General features: G+C 43.6%; 3 protein-coding genes across 4 annotated transcripts; 1 reads left to right on the top strand and 2 right to left on the bottom strand.

Moving 5' to 3' along the window:
* Positions 1-1,103: 1,103 nt before the first annotated feature.
* Positions 1,104-5,195, top strand: LOC123408292. Of its 2 annotated transcripts, none has more exons than XM_045101430.1 (3): positions 1,104-1,517; positions 3,074-4,532; positions 4,661-5,195. In XM_045101430.1, exons 2-3 carry the CDS (start codon positions 3,125-3,127, stop codon positions 4,975-4,977), a joined length of 1,725 nt encoding a protein of 574 aa, XP_044957365.1. In that variant the 5' UTR covers positions 1,104-1,517; positions 3,074-3,124; the 3' UTR covers positions 4,978-5,195. The 2 variants fall into 2 exon arrangements, with proteins under 2 accessions (XP_044957365.1, XP_044957366.1); XM_045101431.1 differs by lacking the exon at positions 1,104-1,517 and adding an exon at positions 1,568-1,979.
* An 899-nt stretch (positions 5,196-6,094) lies between these two features.
* On the bottom strand, positions 6,095-10,083 carry LOC123408293 (probable bifunctional riboflavin biosynthesis protein RIBA 1, chloroplastic). The gene is made up of 7 exons (XM_045101432.1): positions 9,848-10,083; positions 8,730-9,111; positions 8,425-8,646; positions 7,963-8,288; positions 7,615-7,744; positions 6,700-6,996; positions 6,095-6,596 (listed from the first exon to the last, which is right to left on the bottom strand). The coding sequence occupies exons 1-7, from the start codon at positions 9,889-9,891 to the stop codon at positions 6,324-6,326; spliced, it is 1,674 nt and encodes a 557-aa protein (XP_044957367.1). The 5' UTR covers positions 9,892-10,083; the 3' UTR covers positions 6,095-6,323.
* Positions 10,084-13,990: 3,907 nt separating this feature from the next.
* LOC123406977 (dolichyl-diphosphooligosaccharide--protein glycosyltransferase 48 kDa subunit) lies at positions 13,991-15,670 on the bottom strand. The gene has a single exon (XM_045099998.1). The coding sequence runs from the start codon at positions 15,500-15,502 to the stop codon at positions 14,186-14,188; it is 1,317 nt and encodes a 438-aa protein (XP_044955933.1). The 5' UTR covers positions 15,503-15,670; the 3' UTR covers positions 13,991-14,185.
* Between the last annotated feature and the right edge of the window lie 1,078 nt (positions 15,671-16,748).

The following is a 16,748-nucleotide window of genomic DNA, read 5'->3' as shown; positions in this document are numbered from 1 at the left end:
TTATGCTCCGACTTCCTAACATAGCGGTTCACAATACGTGCATGCTACGGGAATCACTAACTTCAACACAAGTATTTCTTGATTCACAACACCCTACTAACATAGCTCTTAATATTACCAAATACACGTCTCAAAACTAATTGAGAGGAATCAAAACTTCTCTTTCTACTCAATGCACATGAAGATGGAGGTTTTTGCATCCTCTTTGGGTACCTATCACATTTGGGACTACTTTCATAGCGTAAGCCAACTACCAAGTCACGCATCGCCGTGCTCTAAAATATATAAGTGGAGCACAAAGAGCAAAAGTATCTAGCTCAAAAGATATAAGTGAAGCACTATGAGCATTCTAGCAAAATCACGATGAGTCCATGTTATACGGTTGTCAGGTTTATTATTTCAAGTTGTCGTTTTTTACATGCAATTGTAAAACATGGCAATTTAGTTATATTTTACTAGGCAAGTAAGTGCTTACAAATAAGACAAGTAAGTGCAACAGTTATTTTTTATCAGGCAAGTAAGTGTTTACAAATATGACAAGTAAGTGCAATAATGTGGCAAATATGGATGAAAAAAAAGTTGCCAAAACATGTCGATATGATAGTTTCGAAGGTATCATCGCAACAAAGACAATTGTGAAAACAGATCATCGATCAAATTAATCGTTTTAGAGATAAAACATTTTAAATTTTAAATATTGAAAGGAATCTTGTTGGCGTCATTGCCTGCATGCATGATAAAGAGAATGGGATTTGTCGCCGCATGTGCAAGCTATGTAAAGTAATGTGAAGTAATGTGAGTATGCGATTAGAGGGACACACTAATTTTACATGCATACTAATGTTGCATTAGCTGAGCCGTCGCACGGAAAGACCAGGTGCGGCGCCGCTAGATAGTGGGGTTCTATTATGTATGCTTTTCTATGGCTACAAGTGATGAAATATGAAAGAGTTGGATAGGGAGAGTAAAATTTGAGGCGTGCACGTACACGCGTGTTTGAGTGGCCGAATGTGTCTCGTGTGTATGACTGGCAAGTGGACTCGTGGTGTGTGAGTCCGTGAGAGTGAGACCCGGACTGCGTGCCAGCAGGTGGAGGTGTTTGTCACTTTCTGGCGAACTCCAAAACTTAGCCCTGTTTCAACCTATCCCCAACCCGACCCGACCGAGCTCGCTCTTGATCTCGCTACAGCGACAGGCCATGGCCATGGCGGCGCTCGTTCCTCCCGACTGCTCCCCTCTAGCCCCCCTGCTCCACTGACCGCGCCGCGGCCCTTCTCTGCCGACCGTGCCGCGCCCCTGTCCCGGCTCGCCCCCGCGACCTCGACGTCGACCGCCGGCGCATCCATCTCCGCCGACCGCGACACGCCGCCGATCCTCCGACCGCGCCGCGCCCCTGACCTCCTCGACGTAGACTTCAACCGCGCCGCGCCCCTGCCCTCCTCGACGCCGACTTCAACCGCGCCGGCACGCGTGCCCCCACTCCGCCGCCCGAGTAAGGACCGGCGGCGCGCGTCGAGGTGCTGCCCCTCTCCCTCTCTCTTTCCCGTACGCTCATCTGAATTACATACCCGAGCTGTGGCTAGTAATCCACCATTGTACAGTAGTCAATCACTGATGCCGTTGTTATCCGTTCCGGTGCTTGCAGAGCTTTTTCTTCTTGCAGTTGCCTTTCTGATTCACGAGGTCGCGTGCTTGATTCCTGGTTGCATTGAAGTTGGGGTTATCAATCCGGATCCTGCAAACGATGCATTGCTGCTGTACCCTTCGCTTTGAACTGAAGGAGACAAGCAAGGGGCATATGTGTGTCTTCTTGGAATGTGTTGGCCTCAGTGGTATTTTGGCATGGAACAGCTGAACTGAGTGGTATTTGGGCGCTTTGGTTTTCACCAAGTGATATTTTTGCAGCCTTGGCTGAGCAGCCCCTTGTCTTCTATTCTGCTCCTATGCTTGCTACCATGCCTCCTTGCGCACATGGCTAAGTGGTTGTAACCACATGCTATAACTCTCCTTCTATCAATGAAAAGATATGCAATCTTTGCGTATTCATGAAAAAGGATATTTTTGGAGCTTCTGGCTTTGATTAGTGGTGTTTTGGTTATTCTCTCCTGCTATAAGTAATTCTCTGACACGGACATAGTACCCGAATCCGACTCGGATTCGGACTCGGGTGTCTGGTTCGGCGAAATAAATTGGACACGAGTTTCCATGTAACACTGCTTTTTGGGTCCATTAGAGAGAGCAATCACATGGCTAGGTGTGATTAGCAGAGTTTTTTTCTCTTTTGTGGTGGGGACAGCAGCAGACAGGGATGGCTTGAGCTTTGCGTGAGGGTACACAACTACACATACAAACCTAATATGGTTTTGTGTGAACTAACTTTTGCATCAAAAAGATAACTCTGCTGCGGGTGGCTAGTTTTGCAGGAATATTATCACCGTAGAATCTAGAGTTGAGGTGGACAAGATAATGGCCTAATGGTACAAGGGCTGTTGAATTTCATGGCTGGTTTGAGGCCTAGCATCAGCTTGGTTACCCATTCTCTTTAGTGAATACAAGAGTCCCCCGCCGATATAGAAATGTCAAGATTTAGTAGTTTCCCATTATAGAGTATTGCTAGTCTGTAAATAATAGTACCAAATTGCTCGGTCGGTATTTACCAAAATTGTCATCATTTTACTTATATTGGAAGAATTATGTCCATCTATCAATTTAACTACGTACTGCTGGAAAGTGGCATGATGGGCAACCCTTCAAATGTCTTGTCATGTACTCCCTCCGTCCCTAAATTCTTGTCTTAGATTTGTGTAAATGCTAATGTATCTAGTCATGTTTTAGTGTTAGATACATCCGTATCTTGAAAATCTAAGACAAGATTTTTTGGACGGAGGGAGTATTACTGTTCATCCATCATATTGTTGCAAAAAGATTTGTTGCCCATGGCGACAATAAACTATTTATTTATGAAAACTCATGTCTTTATCTGTCGGCTATTAGTAAATGTGCTCCAGTAATTTGTGAGAATAACACTTTGGATACATGAGTGCAGGAATAATACATTTGTTAATTATTGCAGGGAAGTCAGACTTTAGAAGCCACTTGCCTGCACTATTGAAATCCTTGTGCGATGAACAAGAAAACGAAAATATCTTCAGGGGAGCGAGTTCACTTGAGTTCATCTATGGACATGTCTTCTGTGTCACAGCTACAACAATCAAAAGCCTTAACGGAGGCAGATGTTCAGTTTGATTCTTGGGCAGAAAAAGCAATACGCAATTTCATCTTTGAAGTTGGACTTGGGCCTCATTTTCTCCACTTGACATCTTTCAAGGAGATGCTTCAAACTGTTCACAATAGGGATGTTGAAATTCCTACATATGAATACATGCTACGGGAGGAACTAAAAGAAACTCAGCACCGTGCAATGCAACTAAAGCAAGAATGGAAAAAAAGTGGTTGCAGTGTAATTATGGATAGTTGGAAGAGCCGATGTGGTACAAAAAGCTTCATAAGTGTTTTGGTGCATTGCAGCAAAGGTATGTATTTCCTCAGATCGATCGACGTCTCTGGAATCCTCGAGGACATGGATGAGCTGGTTTTAGTGTTTTCTCGTGTGGTTGATGATGTTGGTGCCCGCAACATAGTTCAAGTTATCAGAAATGATGCGTCACCACATATGCGAATGGCTTGGCATTATGTGCAAAAGGAACATGACCATTCATTCTTCGTCCCACTGTGTGCTGACTTTTGCATCAATCTTCTGCTTGAGAAAATTGCAGCATTTGATCACGTTAGTGAGGTTCTAAGGAAGGCAAAGGAAATAACAAGATTTATATATGGCAATGTGCTGGCATATGAACTGGTAGGACGGTATATTGATGGCGGTGAGATTCTGAGCAATTCTTGTTTGAAATCTGTTGCAGAGTTCATCACATTAGATAGGCTAGTTTCTGTGAGAAAAAATCTAGTGGAGATGTTTAGCTCACCTGAATGGGTTTCCTCTGATCGGTCTACTAGAATGTTTAACCCACTTGATTGGATTTCCTCTGGTTTCTCTACTACTACAAGTTTGTTCAGGCATATCTGTGGCATAGTAAAGACAGACGATGCATTTTGGTGTGCTGCTGCTGACATTTTGAAGGTTACAAAACCATTTACCGACGTGTTGCTTAAACTAGAATCTGAGGACTGTCCAATGGGTATCTTGTATGACACCATGGCTAGTGCAAAAGACATAATGCAGAATCTTGGAGATAAACATGGTGATATTTTGCGTTTGGTTGACGAGATATGGTATGGTTACTTGCATACCCCACTCCATGCTGCTGGTCATATGCTAAACCCAAGGGTCTTCTACAAGGATCCTTCCTGTGATGATCCTGAGCTCAGCGGTCGTATTGAGGCTTGCACAACCGCAATTGCAAAAGGACATTATGATCCAGGGAAACTGAAAGCACAAATTGAAGTATACAAAGGAAGATCGGGTTCTTTTGGTTCAGATTCAGCAATTCAGCAAATAATGGAGATACCACAAGGTAAAGTAGAGTCTATTCCCTCGTATTTCTTTCCACTTTGACCTGCAGAATAGTAAGAAATCTATGCTTCCTTCATATTAGAATAACGGAATTCAGTTCTGAGTTCTGACGATGTCTTCAAATTGCAGTTGGTTGGTGGTCGGCGCACGGGATAGGCACACCTGAGCTGCAGAGCTTTGCGACTCGGGTCTTAGGCCAAACATGCTTTGGCGCTAAAAGATACAACATCAGCTGGCAGGTATCCAAGGAGGCGCATGAGACGAGGGGAGCTGATCTCGAGGAGCTGTACCGCGGGCTGGAGTACGTCCATTACAACAAGCGTTTTGCCAGCGCTGTGCCATGCATACAGGGTCTATCTGGGGATCAGTGTGGTAAACCTGGCAGGAAGCTGGGGAGTGATTGGTTCCTGTATCCGCCGTGCCGAGAACATATCATAATCGGATAAGTGAGCACATAGACATGGCAATTTTATTCCTTGAACTTTCATCGTTGCTGTGTGGGCACAAATGTTGTAAGAGATTGCTTTTTTGCCTTTACATTCAGCCATCAGAGCTGTGGCAGCAGAGAACATATGGACCAAATGTTGTAACAGATGTAAACCCTTTGGGCATCCCCAAAACTTGTGTTACCTATATGTTTCCTTAACTCTAGATTTCACTTGCATTCGAATCTCTAGCTTGTATGTGCAAACGGAAGGACCTGAAAGTTCATGTTTCATGGGGGAATTTTTCCCATCAAGTGGTATTCACATTTGCGGGAATTATGGTTGATGCTCTGAAGCAAAGACAACTACAGAGTATCAATATACTCCCTCCGTTCCTAAATATAAGACCTTTTAGAGATTACATTATAGACTATATACGGATGTATATAGACATATTTTAGAGTATAGATTCACTCGTTTTGCTCCGTATGTAGTCTATAGTGTAATCTCTAGAAGGTCTTATATTTAGGAACGGATGGAGTATTTAGCATTGGATCATGTCGCAACTGGCCTGAGCTAATTCAAAGAATACGGCAATAATTTGATCCACTGCAGCTAGGGTTCAGTTACAGATCATCTCCAGGTGTTTTAACTATGACATCAACTGTGGAATTCCCACTTTCCACTGCCAAATCACTTGGCCAGCAAACTGTCAACCGAAGATAAAAACCAGCAGAGTATCAGTACCTCTGGAGTGGGTTCTCACCTTTTCAAGGTTTGCTAGTCTCCCATGATTGAATGTGATGTCTCTGTCTATTGTACAAGAACATGGTTGATGTTCAAACAGATGAGTACTGGCATAAGTAAACTTGCAAGAAAAGGTTAAATTTGAAACCCAACTAGTTTTTGCATGACCGGTGCCTCAAGCTTTAAATCGAGCTCAAGTACATCACTACATCAGCATCAGTATACATGCACACACACAAAAATGTACACGGTTGCATCCTTGGACACAACTTTAACCAATTCAAATTACCAGTTTAACACTCTGGCTCACAAACCCATTCAAGTGATACGCTTTGGTCGAAAACGATTTGAAGAGGCATAGGGCACTGAACAAATCAATGATCAAAGATTCTTACCGAAATGATCAAAGTTTTTACTGAAAGGCGTGCAAACCTTACATACCAAGGTGGAGGGAGTACATGAAAATATAGTTTTGCACATGGCACATGCTCAGACCGCAGACTAATATACATCATCTACAGATAATAACTACATAGGTATAATCAAAATTGGAGAAAGAAAGTGCTCATAACAAATTCAAGGGTTTTATTTTTATTGCCGGGAAACATGAAGACATTTATTTAAGGCTCTGGGGTCTGATCTTGTTCGCTGCCACTGTCCTCCTGGTATTGCTCCTCGTCGCTCATGCCACCCATATGGCCATTAGGAGGGTCTTCATAGATGTGCCCCATCTTCAACCTCTTTGTTTCCATGTAACGCCGATTCTCGTTAGTTATAGGTGTCAACAGCGGCACCCTTCCCAGGACACTTAAGCCGTAGCCCTTGAGTCCCGTGTACTTCGCCGGGTTGTTGGTCATCAGCCTCATGGTTCGGACACCGAGATCACGTAGTATCTGCAGAGAGGAAACATGTATCAGCAAGGTGGAGCCAACATATCTGTTTGGATTGATAGCTCAGGAGTTGTATACAAGCGAATTCCAGTGGAATGATCTTTACCATTGCGCCTATACCATACTCCCGTGAGTCGGCAGGCAACCCAAGATCCTCATTAGCCTCAACAGTATCCCGCCCATCATCCTGTAAATTGTAAGCCCGGAGCTTGTGACCAAGCCCAATACCCCTGCCTTCATGACCACGCAGGTAAATTACCACACCCCGACCAGCCTTCTCAATCATGGTCATTGCCAGGGCAAGTTGGTTCCCACAATCACACCTCGCCGATCCAAATATATCTCCAGTTAGGCACTCTGAATGGACTCTCACTAGGATATCCTGGCCATCCCCAACATCACCCTGCATATAAAGGAAAACAATTTATTATTGCCCTGCATATAAATGGTTTTCACCTGGTTTTCCCTAACTAGCTGGGCAATTCTACTTCTACCGTGAAATGCAGAGCTCCTGCGGTTTTTTCAAAAAATAAGCCTAGAGGAAAAGAAAGTCTTGGCGGCATTCATTATTTAACAAGGTTTCATTCCCACAATACATAGCTGCTTCACCATTATCTTGCAGTATATGACTGTATAGGACTGTTGAGTTTTTTTGACAGACTGATGTATGTAAAAAGGACAGATCCAGTGCTAGAAGATCCCACACCAGGTAGCCAGGTGGGGTCTGGAGAAGGATTATAGGAGGCAAGTCTACCCCCGCAAATGCAGAGAGGCTGCATCGAACCCAGGACCTCTTGGCACAAGTGGAGAGTACTTACCACTGCGCCAGGCTTGTCCTTCAGAGACTGATGGATGTAAATGGGGGAAAAAATGTCTTGCTGCATTTAGTTTTGTTCAAGATTTATAACAGATGTATGTACTAGAACAAAAGTTCAGTCAACTGCAACTTGCAAGTGACTACCTAATAGGTCTAACAGTGGTCGTCAGTTCACATATATAATATTTGCTCAGGGATGCTTACCTTGACCATTGCAATGTGCTCCATCCCATCGATAAGAGATCGGTAGCAATAGGATTCAAACAACCCCCACTGTAATTGTAATGGTGTGACACAAACACGTTCTACCAGTCTGTCTCTCTTTCTCCTATATCTGTATATGCAAATAATTTCTTATGAGCAACTGATAGTCGGATAAAATATTACACAGAAGTATCCATTCAAGTAAGAATTCATCAAACTGTCGCTTTCATATTCTGAATTGTTCTCTAGTTACCATCTGGCATAAAACTATTATGTTCAGTGCATAATAATTAAATTATCTACTTGTACAAACGAACTGACACTTGGGTATATTAGCAAATAGCAAACCTAATCAAGTCTGCAATTGAGACTATCTTCAGGTTCTCCCTCTCTGCAAATTCCTTCAGTTTTGGCAACAAGGCCATGGAACCATCATCATCGTCAACAATTTCACAAAGAACTGCAGCAGGAGGTAACCCAGCCAACATGGCAAGGTCTACTGATGCTTCAGTATGCCCAGCCCTTTTGAGGACACCACCTTCTCTATATTTAAGAGGAAAGATATGTCCAGGACGGTTGAAGTCCTCAGGCTTAGAATAAGGAGATGCAAGCGCTAGAACTGTGTTTGCCCGATCCTTGGCTGAAACCCCTGTTGTCGTGCCCTCTTTAGCATCCTAAAATACATATTATTTTAAGCAGACTCAGTTGGAGAAATAGGCAAGAGGAGAAAGTAAAATATGCCCGTACGAAAAGGAGAAAACACAATATGCGCAGAGACCAGGATTCTGACTAGAAAACCGTATATCTTACCACTGAAACAGTAAAGGCTGTCCGCAGCTTCTCTTCGTTTTCCTTTGCCACTACCATAAGAGGAAGTTGTAGTCTTTCCAGGTCATCTTCTTTCATGCTGACACATACAATCCCAGTGCCATGCCTCACTATGAAAGCCATGGCCTCTGGTGTTACTGTGGATGCTGCCATTATAAGATCTCCTTCGTTCTCCCTGTCTTCATCATCCACAACAATCACATACTGCAAATGAATCGGTTAGGAGTACAAAGCAAATGATGCAAAACATATAAATGGAAAACATAAATTTGGTAACAAGGACATACTTTTCCTTGACGGATATCTTCAATAGCTTCAGGTATAGATGAGAAACCCTCTGTTGGCAAATCTAGGTCAAGTTCATCATCATCAGCTGAAAACCCATCGACGACAGGAGCCATGTCAGCAGATATGGTGCCCAATGCAGCAGCATCGGCTTGAACTGTTTTCGATGGACTGGCCTGACCATTTATAACAATACGTTCTGACGGATCAACCCCAGCATGGCATACATGAAAGCTTTTGATTTGATGATTATTTGCCAAGTGAACTGAACTGGTTCTCCTTAAGCTGTTTGATGCCAAAGTTGGTGAAACTGAAATATCGCAGCGCAAGACAGAATTCATGGGCTGACTGTTGGTACCGGTGAACCGTGGAAAGAGTTTCCCACTGCATAAACCAATTTAAGATAAGATGTTAGAATTCTGAAATAAAATGGTATGATCTGAATTATTGCCGATAATGTCATATCGCAAATCTTGTGTCTTGTTGTGTAAGCATAATGCCTTGTAGGTTGTAGCACCATATGAACAAAAAAATTGATGGAAGATACTTAAAATATTTCATGCCAAGGAACATGGTAAAGAAATAAACAAGAAAATGGGTGAGTAGCAATTTTCAGCATCGAAGCTACTCATGATTTTGGTGAGGGACTCCATGCCCTTTGTATCGTGTTTTCGCGCGGTTTTCCCTCATAAACCGGGCAACTGTTTCTTCCATATATGAATAGGCAGTGCTGCCGTCAGGTTTCCCCAAAAAAAACAACGAAGTTGAAGCACAATTATCATCTCCTATTATTTCTCCAAAATAAAAATGCATATCTCCTGAACCTAAAAAACAGTAGAACCATTAGACCACCCCACCCCACCCTACAATATTGCTATATTCCTCGAAACAAATAGATCCTCCGGCCAAATTTGGATACCCGACTTCCTCTAGTCCGAAGCTTAACCAGAACGGACCACTACAATCCTAGGGTTTGGTGTTCAGAGATGGCCACGGGGAGAACCCCAATCGATCTCTTCTACTTGTCGAACAGCATTTTCCCAAGTGATTTCGACTGTAACATACACTGACTGACCGGGCGAAATACATGCTCACGGAAGAAAAAAAGAAAGCAACTCACCGGAGGCATGAAGAAGAAGAGGGCGGCGCGATTTGGGGAGCCATGTCGCCGGCGAGACCCCTCCGTCTCGGGGTAGGGTCGAATTCGAGGAGACGAGCCGCCGCGGGTTGCGAATGAGCTGCGTGGGGTGGAGGCGCGGAAGACGGAGAGAGACGCCCAGAAGGTGGTCGGTAGGATAGCGCAGCGCGCGCAGCTGGCGTGGCGGCGGCGATCGGGTGGGGAAAAGTTGTGGCCTGTCACCAACGGACCCTAAACGTCATTCGTACTATCAAAAACACATTTTAAATGGTTAGAAGGATTTTAGTATCCCCAGCTAACAAAAATTCAAGTTTTAAATTTAACATCGTTACTCGCATATTTTTAATTTATTTCAGACGACATACATTCAATGAAAGAAGACGTTTTTATTGACTTTAAAGGTGTTTATGACAACTTCGTCAATCTTAATATGAAGTATTGACGTAGTCTCTTAAAAATGCTCATGAAGATAGGATATGCATACGTGCTTCTATAAAAATGAGGGTGTGTGTGCGCGTATATATGAGTGATTGTATTTGTGCAATATTCAAATAAATCAACCCAAACGTCTAGGCTATCTAACACCCTTCAAAATCAGTCCATATATATGATGGATGTTGGAAAATGTCCTTCATTTCGGATCTGACAAGCCGGAATCTCTAAATCGTTCACAATCCTAATTGGACTTACCCTCTTCCTCTCCTCTTTTCTACTCCCTCCGTCTCATAATTCTTGTCTTAGCTTTGTCTAGAAATGAATGTATCTAAATACTAAAACTTGACTAGATACATTCATATCTAAACAAATCTAAGACAAGAATTTTGGGACGGAGGGAGTACCTCGTTCATGCCACATCTTCCCTAGCTTCGGCGTCGACCACAATCCACAACGCTATCATCACCGGTCCCAAACCCCTCCCGACCGTTATTGTCACCCTGAACATGATCATCGTCACGAGACGCCACCACGGTACGTCTTACTATTCTGGAAACACACCTCACCCTCTATGTATTCGACAAATTGCCCAAGTTGTTTCTAGATCATTTTGATCATTTGTAGGCAAATGATGGATTTGCCGGATGATGACTTTTAGAATAAGGACCTTGATGAATTCATATACAAAGAGTTTATGGATTCATTGTACTGGGTGACGAAAATGCTGAAATGATGTTGATGGTGACCATCCACAAAAGAGATGGAGAATCTACAAGCAAATGAAGCATGTACTGAGCTTTAAGGGTTCAATAAAAGGTACGGGGGTTGTTTCTTGGGGTAGAATTATTAGTGTAGGACTTCTCTATCAGGACTACTGCAAACGGGTCCAAACACACTATTAGAATATTTTTGACATGTTTTTCTCATGACCAGACTTTTGTTCCTATGAAAGGATTGTTGCGACACTACCATTTTTGTTAATGTCGTTAGATTGACCAACACTTTGGGCATTATGACATGTGGGGCCAACATGTAAGTCTACATAGAAAATCCACTTATCCCCTAAAAATCCCACTTATTACCCCGTCCTTGACATCCCCTTAGTTACCTCACGTGCCACCACGGGAACTAACATGTGCGCATGCCACTGGCTCGACCTGACCAAGATGTCGGCTACTCTCAAAGGAGCACCCACCGTTGCTCCGCCACGCTTCTCCTTCTCCTCCTCTCTTCGCCACATCCTCGGCTAGCTACGACGTTCCCACATGTCATAACACTAAACATACAAATCAATCTAACGGCATTGACTACAGAATAAGGTCATAACGAAACACGAATTATAAAACCGCTGTTTGGTTAAGGTGTGTCCCTGTTGAGGTTGATGATATCTGTCAACAAGATTGTAAATTGTAATGATTCTGGTTAAGTAATGAAGTTGCTTTATTCAAAAGAAGAAGAAGAAGAAGCAAAGCTGATGAAATTTTGATGCTCAATGAATACCAAGAAAGACAGAAGATTAAACTGGAGAATAATCCAACTGCGCACGATAGCTAAGATCCCTCGCCTAGAAAAAGGTTACCAATGATGTTCCAAATCCCTCGTCTAGAAAGAAAAAAATGCTAAATGATGCGCTGGTCGCATTCCTGTTTGGGCATGAGGATTTTGCATGCTGAAGACACCATCTCCACAAATAAAAACTGAGGTTATTTATTTGTATTCTTAAATCCCCAGATAAATGTTATTCTTTGTGATGTTACTTACTTCCTCCATCATAGTATATTGGGTGCATCTCACAGGGCCTCGGACCTAGATGTTTTTCTATTGGTAGGAAAAACCGAGCCGACGAGTTGTAAAAGTGTTTAATTAATCGCAAAACTGACTCATCGGTAACCCTTGTCCACTAAACGAGTAACTTCCTCGCATGCATTGGTGGAGACAGTTTTCAAAACACCCCTATTAATAGGCTAATTAATGCCATGCGTCTTATTTTCTTCTAATTGTGAAAAAATATCGTTTTGGAGATACGCCCAATATACTGTGATGGGGGAGTAAATAACAAAATGAATGAACATTAAATGAGCTTCATTTTACTGGATAACAAAACGAACGAACACTAAATGAGCTCCATTTTACTGGATAATGAGTACTGACTGAAATTAAGAAACACTGATGACTGATGACTGACGACTGGCAGAAATATATACACACTAGGGCGGGAACAAGATCACTGACAGAAACAAAGACAGTGCAAGCATGATAAGTAGCAAAAACATGAGCCACTAAGCCTGCACCCGCAAGGCTGGAGCGCTCTGCCCTCAGGTACCAACATGCTCATGAGGAGACTGCTCCACATGGCTTGGAAGGGATCGAAGAGCAAAGTGAAAATTGAATACCTACTACGAGAAATTGATCGTGTTAAAAAGGGGAAGCAAAATCTGAACGATGAAACAGAGGAAAATCTGCAGCAGCAAGCCAGCTTGGTTAGGATAGTTGCAAATTTTGCATCTCGTACAACAGCCGTGCAGGCTTAGTGCCAAGCCAAGATGCAACTATAATAGTGATCAGTTGATTACTCCCTCTGTTCCTAAATATAAGTCTTTTTAGATGAGGTTTCACTAGCGGACTACATATGGATGTATATGGACATACTTTAGAGTGTAGATTTACTCATTTCGCTCCATGTGTAGTCACTAATGGAATCTCTAAAAACATTTATATTTAGGAACGGATGGAGTAGATATGTACTAGAGACAAATAACTAAAATGGAAGAGTAGGGAAATTATTGCATGGACAAAAAAAAAGTCCCGCAAAAGAAAGAATGGCAACACATGGATGACAAGGGGCCATGCTTGCTTAATTACATTTCAGAGATAAAATTCCCATATTTATCAAAAATCTACCTAGACACAACAAATCGCAGATAAAGTTGCCCCCTTTATAAAAAAATGCCTCCCCATTGTTTGTTACTTACATATGTTCTTTCACCTCAAAAAGACCTCTTTATCTGCTTAGATGAAGAGGGAAGACTACCCAAAGAGAGACCGAGAACTAAGAAAAGGAGAGATGATACTATAGAAAGAAGAAACAGCGAATGAAGAGTGGTATACTACAAAGAAGATAGATAAACAACGAGATAATGATGACTGGAGGGACTGAAGAGTGACTTGCAAAGGGAATGAAAACTGATAACTGGGAAGATATATGACTGAAAACTGAAGTACAAAACTGACTGATCAGCTAAATGATATAACATGACTGAAATGAGAGTCAATAAAGTATAAAATACATTGAACACTGATAACAAACCTAGTTGATCAACTAGTGACACAAACCTGACATTGTGTCACTAGTTGATCAACTAGTGACACAAACCTGACACTGAGCAACTGAATATAAAAATGAATTGCACACTGATAAGACTGATATAGATGATAGCATGACTGAACCTATTGGATTGAATGGGACATGGCTGAAACTGATAAATCCGAAACTGAGTAAGCTGAGAGAAGAATTTAGTATGAAACATGAACTGAGCGGATACATGAACAATTAATAACTTAACTAAAAGAAAATGAATTGAACTAAACGGTACATGAACAACCAACTGAACTGAAAGAAGTTGTGCCTTATTGGCGAGCTCAAGATGAAACAAGACTGAACCTAACCAATGAAGACGGAACAAATTTGACTTAAACCAAATCAAAATCTGTCGACTGAAAATTAGCAAAAATGTTAACAAAAGTTGGGGGCAGGGAACCCCAATAAGGTACTACAGATTGGCGCTACAACAAGATGGTTCCGTAAAGATGCACCTGAGATCACCAGGCTTATTACATCACAATTCTATCGCCACCTTGATTTACTTCCACTACTCGATGAGCTATCTATTTGTGATACAGGTACGCAACTGAGAATATGAAGAAGGCTCCCATTGTTGAAAATGAGGCAGCATAGTATGGAAACGCTGAAGTTATGAACCTCTCATACTCGTCATGCCTGTATGGCCGCACTGGAATCTGCTTTGCAAGAGAGACGCCAGTGTATCCAAGCCTTTGGTACTCAACTTTGAACTGGAAAACTCCATAAACATCCGGAACTTTGAAGGATGCTGAATATAGAGCAGTTTTGTCGGTTGACATATTTTTCAGAACGTAAGGGCTCATCATGAAAAACTGAATCTGAACATCATCGGCAACATATGGCTTCCAGCTTGTTCCAGACCATTCGTATATCTCAACTGAGTATTCCAAGTCATCATTGATGCGGTACATGCTAGGTTCATCTGTCTCCCCAACCTTATGGTGCCTGACATTCACTGCCTTCAGATGACCCCTCTCATGGAAGACCCATTTGCTTGTCTCTGTCACAAATTGTTCATTTCCAGCTTTGTCATGGCTCATTTTGCTGCCTGCCTTCTGCACACCAGACTTGAGGAACCTGTTGCTAAACAAATCCAGTGATCCAGATATCAACACACGAGCATTGTTCCTAGCCTGCATAACAGAAACCAGTGATATGGCCGACCCTGTGAGAGATGGAACGGATGCCAACTTAGTCCCTGGGTTTGCTGAATACGCCGACGGCGAGGCAGATAGAACCTTCAAAACCAAGCTGTTGGATGGATTGGCCGCATGTCCAATCCCTCGAAACAATACAGGAGCCTCAATCTTTTTGGACCCCAATATCACATCTGACTGAATCAGATCATCGCCAGCAATCAAGGTGTGATCCCCTTCAGACTCAGTGGAGGCATAATTAATGTGGTCAATAACCATCGCTTCCGGGTCCTCATCAAAATCAACCCCACACTCGGTTGCGATGCCGCGGATCAGATCAGAAGCCGAATGATCTGCTGCCAGAATCATGTCGTGCCCAGCATCGATGAACTCCAGAACAGCGTTCTGGTCCACCGATCCGCCAAAGCGCGGGGTCGACGGGGCGAAGAGGACGAGGCCGTCGTAGAGGTACTGACCGTAGCGGTGGAGCGAGAGCTTGGGGTCGTCCGCGAGGCGGAACTCCAGATCTAGCCCGCGGGCCTGGAGCGAGCCGAAGAAGGCCGAGTGGGAGGAGCGGACGGCCAGATCGTCGACGAGCACCAGCAGCTTGCGCCCGCGGGGGCCATCGCCCGAAGCGTCTCCGAGGGAGGAGACGGAGAGGAGGGCCGCGGCGGCGAGGAGGAGGAGGACGCGCGGCGCCGCCATGGTGGTGGTGTTGCGAGATGCGCAGATCTCGCGGCGGGGTTTTCGTGGGCTTAGGAGCTACTCTAGATCTAGCAGGTGGAGAGGAGAAGGGGGAGGCAGGATAAAGCAGGCCGAGAGGAGGACCAACAGCTTCGCTCAACGAATCACACACCACGGCATCTCAAAGTAAAAAGATCACACAGCACGGGTCCCACCTGGCAGACATACACGAGACACATTTACCCACGTCCTGCTGTTGGGCCCACCCAAACTTCTCCTCCTCGATGGGTGGGGTCACCATATCACTCCTCCCATTCTCGCTCTCTTGTATGCCGACTTGATACCAAGACGGTGAAGCAGGAAAAGGTTGTTGCATTTTCACTCGCTCTTTTCATGTAGATAACGACGTCGGAAGCTCTTCCCAATCCACGGGGAGACGTGGGCGTGTTGCACGAGCCACGCGCACAAACTTGTGTTTCAACACCATGCTTGGAACATGCTCCCCTACAAACCATATTTCGGGGGAGGGGGCTAAGTGCACCTACTAGCACATTCGCCCCTACTACTTTCTTTGGCTGCGAGACATGCAATACATGATGGATCTTATGGGTTCCAGGTAGTTGAGCTTGTATGCCACAACACCCACATGAGCCTTCACATGGTAAGGGCCATAATAACGGAAGGCGAACTTATGATGCAGACGTTATGCGAGAGATGTGTGAATGAATGGTTGCAGCTATTAGGGCATATTTTCTTCCTTGGTGGTTTTGGTGATTGATGGCCATGTATTTATGGACTAATCATGTGTGTTAAGTCTTTTAGATATTTCATCATATGACACAAGACGATTATAGTCCCTCGGTGGATAATAGTGAAGACGGTTGTTTTTCTATATTTCGTTTTTATGGAATTGATTCATAGGAGAACGGTACTATTAAGAGTGGGTTCCCATTGAAAAGATTTGGATGGAATCAATGCGTACATTTTCATTTGCACCCTTGTTCCTTTCACGCATCAATGGAGTTGCTCCACTATGCCCTTTGTTCTGTCCGTGAAGGAAACAAACGGTTGTACCACACTCGCTAGCGGTAGTATTGCCTACAAGTGTAAGTTGTACTACCATTGTGGGTAAGCGGTGGTACCGCCCCAGGCGATAGCACCACTCTCCAGTACTGCGCGCTGTATCGCTGCCTTTGGAGTCTCAACTTTTCGTGTCGGACTCAACGGTTGTTGGTACGGTAGTACGGCGCGGTAGTATCACCCGCCA

Source organism: Hordeum vulgare, chromosome 7H, assembly GCF_904849725.1.
Source record: "Hordeum vulgare subsp. vulgare chromosome 7H, MorexV3_pseudomolecules_assembly, whole genome shotgun sequence".
Classification (NCBI taxonomy): Eukaryota; Viridiplantae; Streptophyta; class Magnoliopsida; order Poales; family Poaceae; genus Hordeum; species Hordeum vulgare.
The sequence above is the reverse complement of the archived record's forward strand: the minus strand, read 5'-3'. Positions and strand labels throughout refer to the sequence as shown.

Bases quoted from the DNA above. Each gene is read 5' to 3' on its own strand.
- LOC123408292 (XM_045101430.1), top strand. From the start codon at position 3,125: ATGAACAAGAAAACGAAAATATCTTCAGGGGAGCGAGTTCACTTGAGT. The intron at 4,533-4,660 runs GTAAAGTAGAGT...TTCAAATTGCAG, and splicing joins AATAATGGAGATACCACAAG to TTGGTTGGTGGTCGGCGCAC.
- LOC123408293 (XM_045101432.1), bottom strand. From the start codon at position 9,891: ATGGCTCCCCAAATCGCGCCGCCCTCTTCTTCTTCATGCCTCCG. The intron at 8,647-8,729 runs GTATGTCCTTGT...ATTCATTTGCAG, and splicing joins AAGATATCCGTCAAGGAAAA to TATGTGATTGTTGTGGATGA. The intron at 7,745-7,962 runs GTTTGCTATTTG...TTGCATATACAG, and splicing joins TCAATTGCAGACTTGATTAG to ATATAGGAGAAAGAGAGACA.
- LOC123406977 (XM_045099998.1), bottom strand. From the start codon at position 15,502: ATGGCGGCGCCGCGCGTCCTCCTCCTCCTCGCCGCCGCGGCCCTCCTC.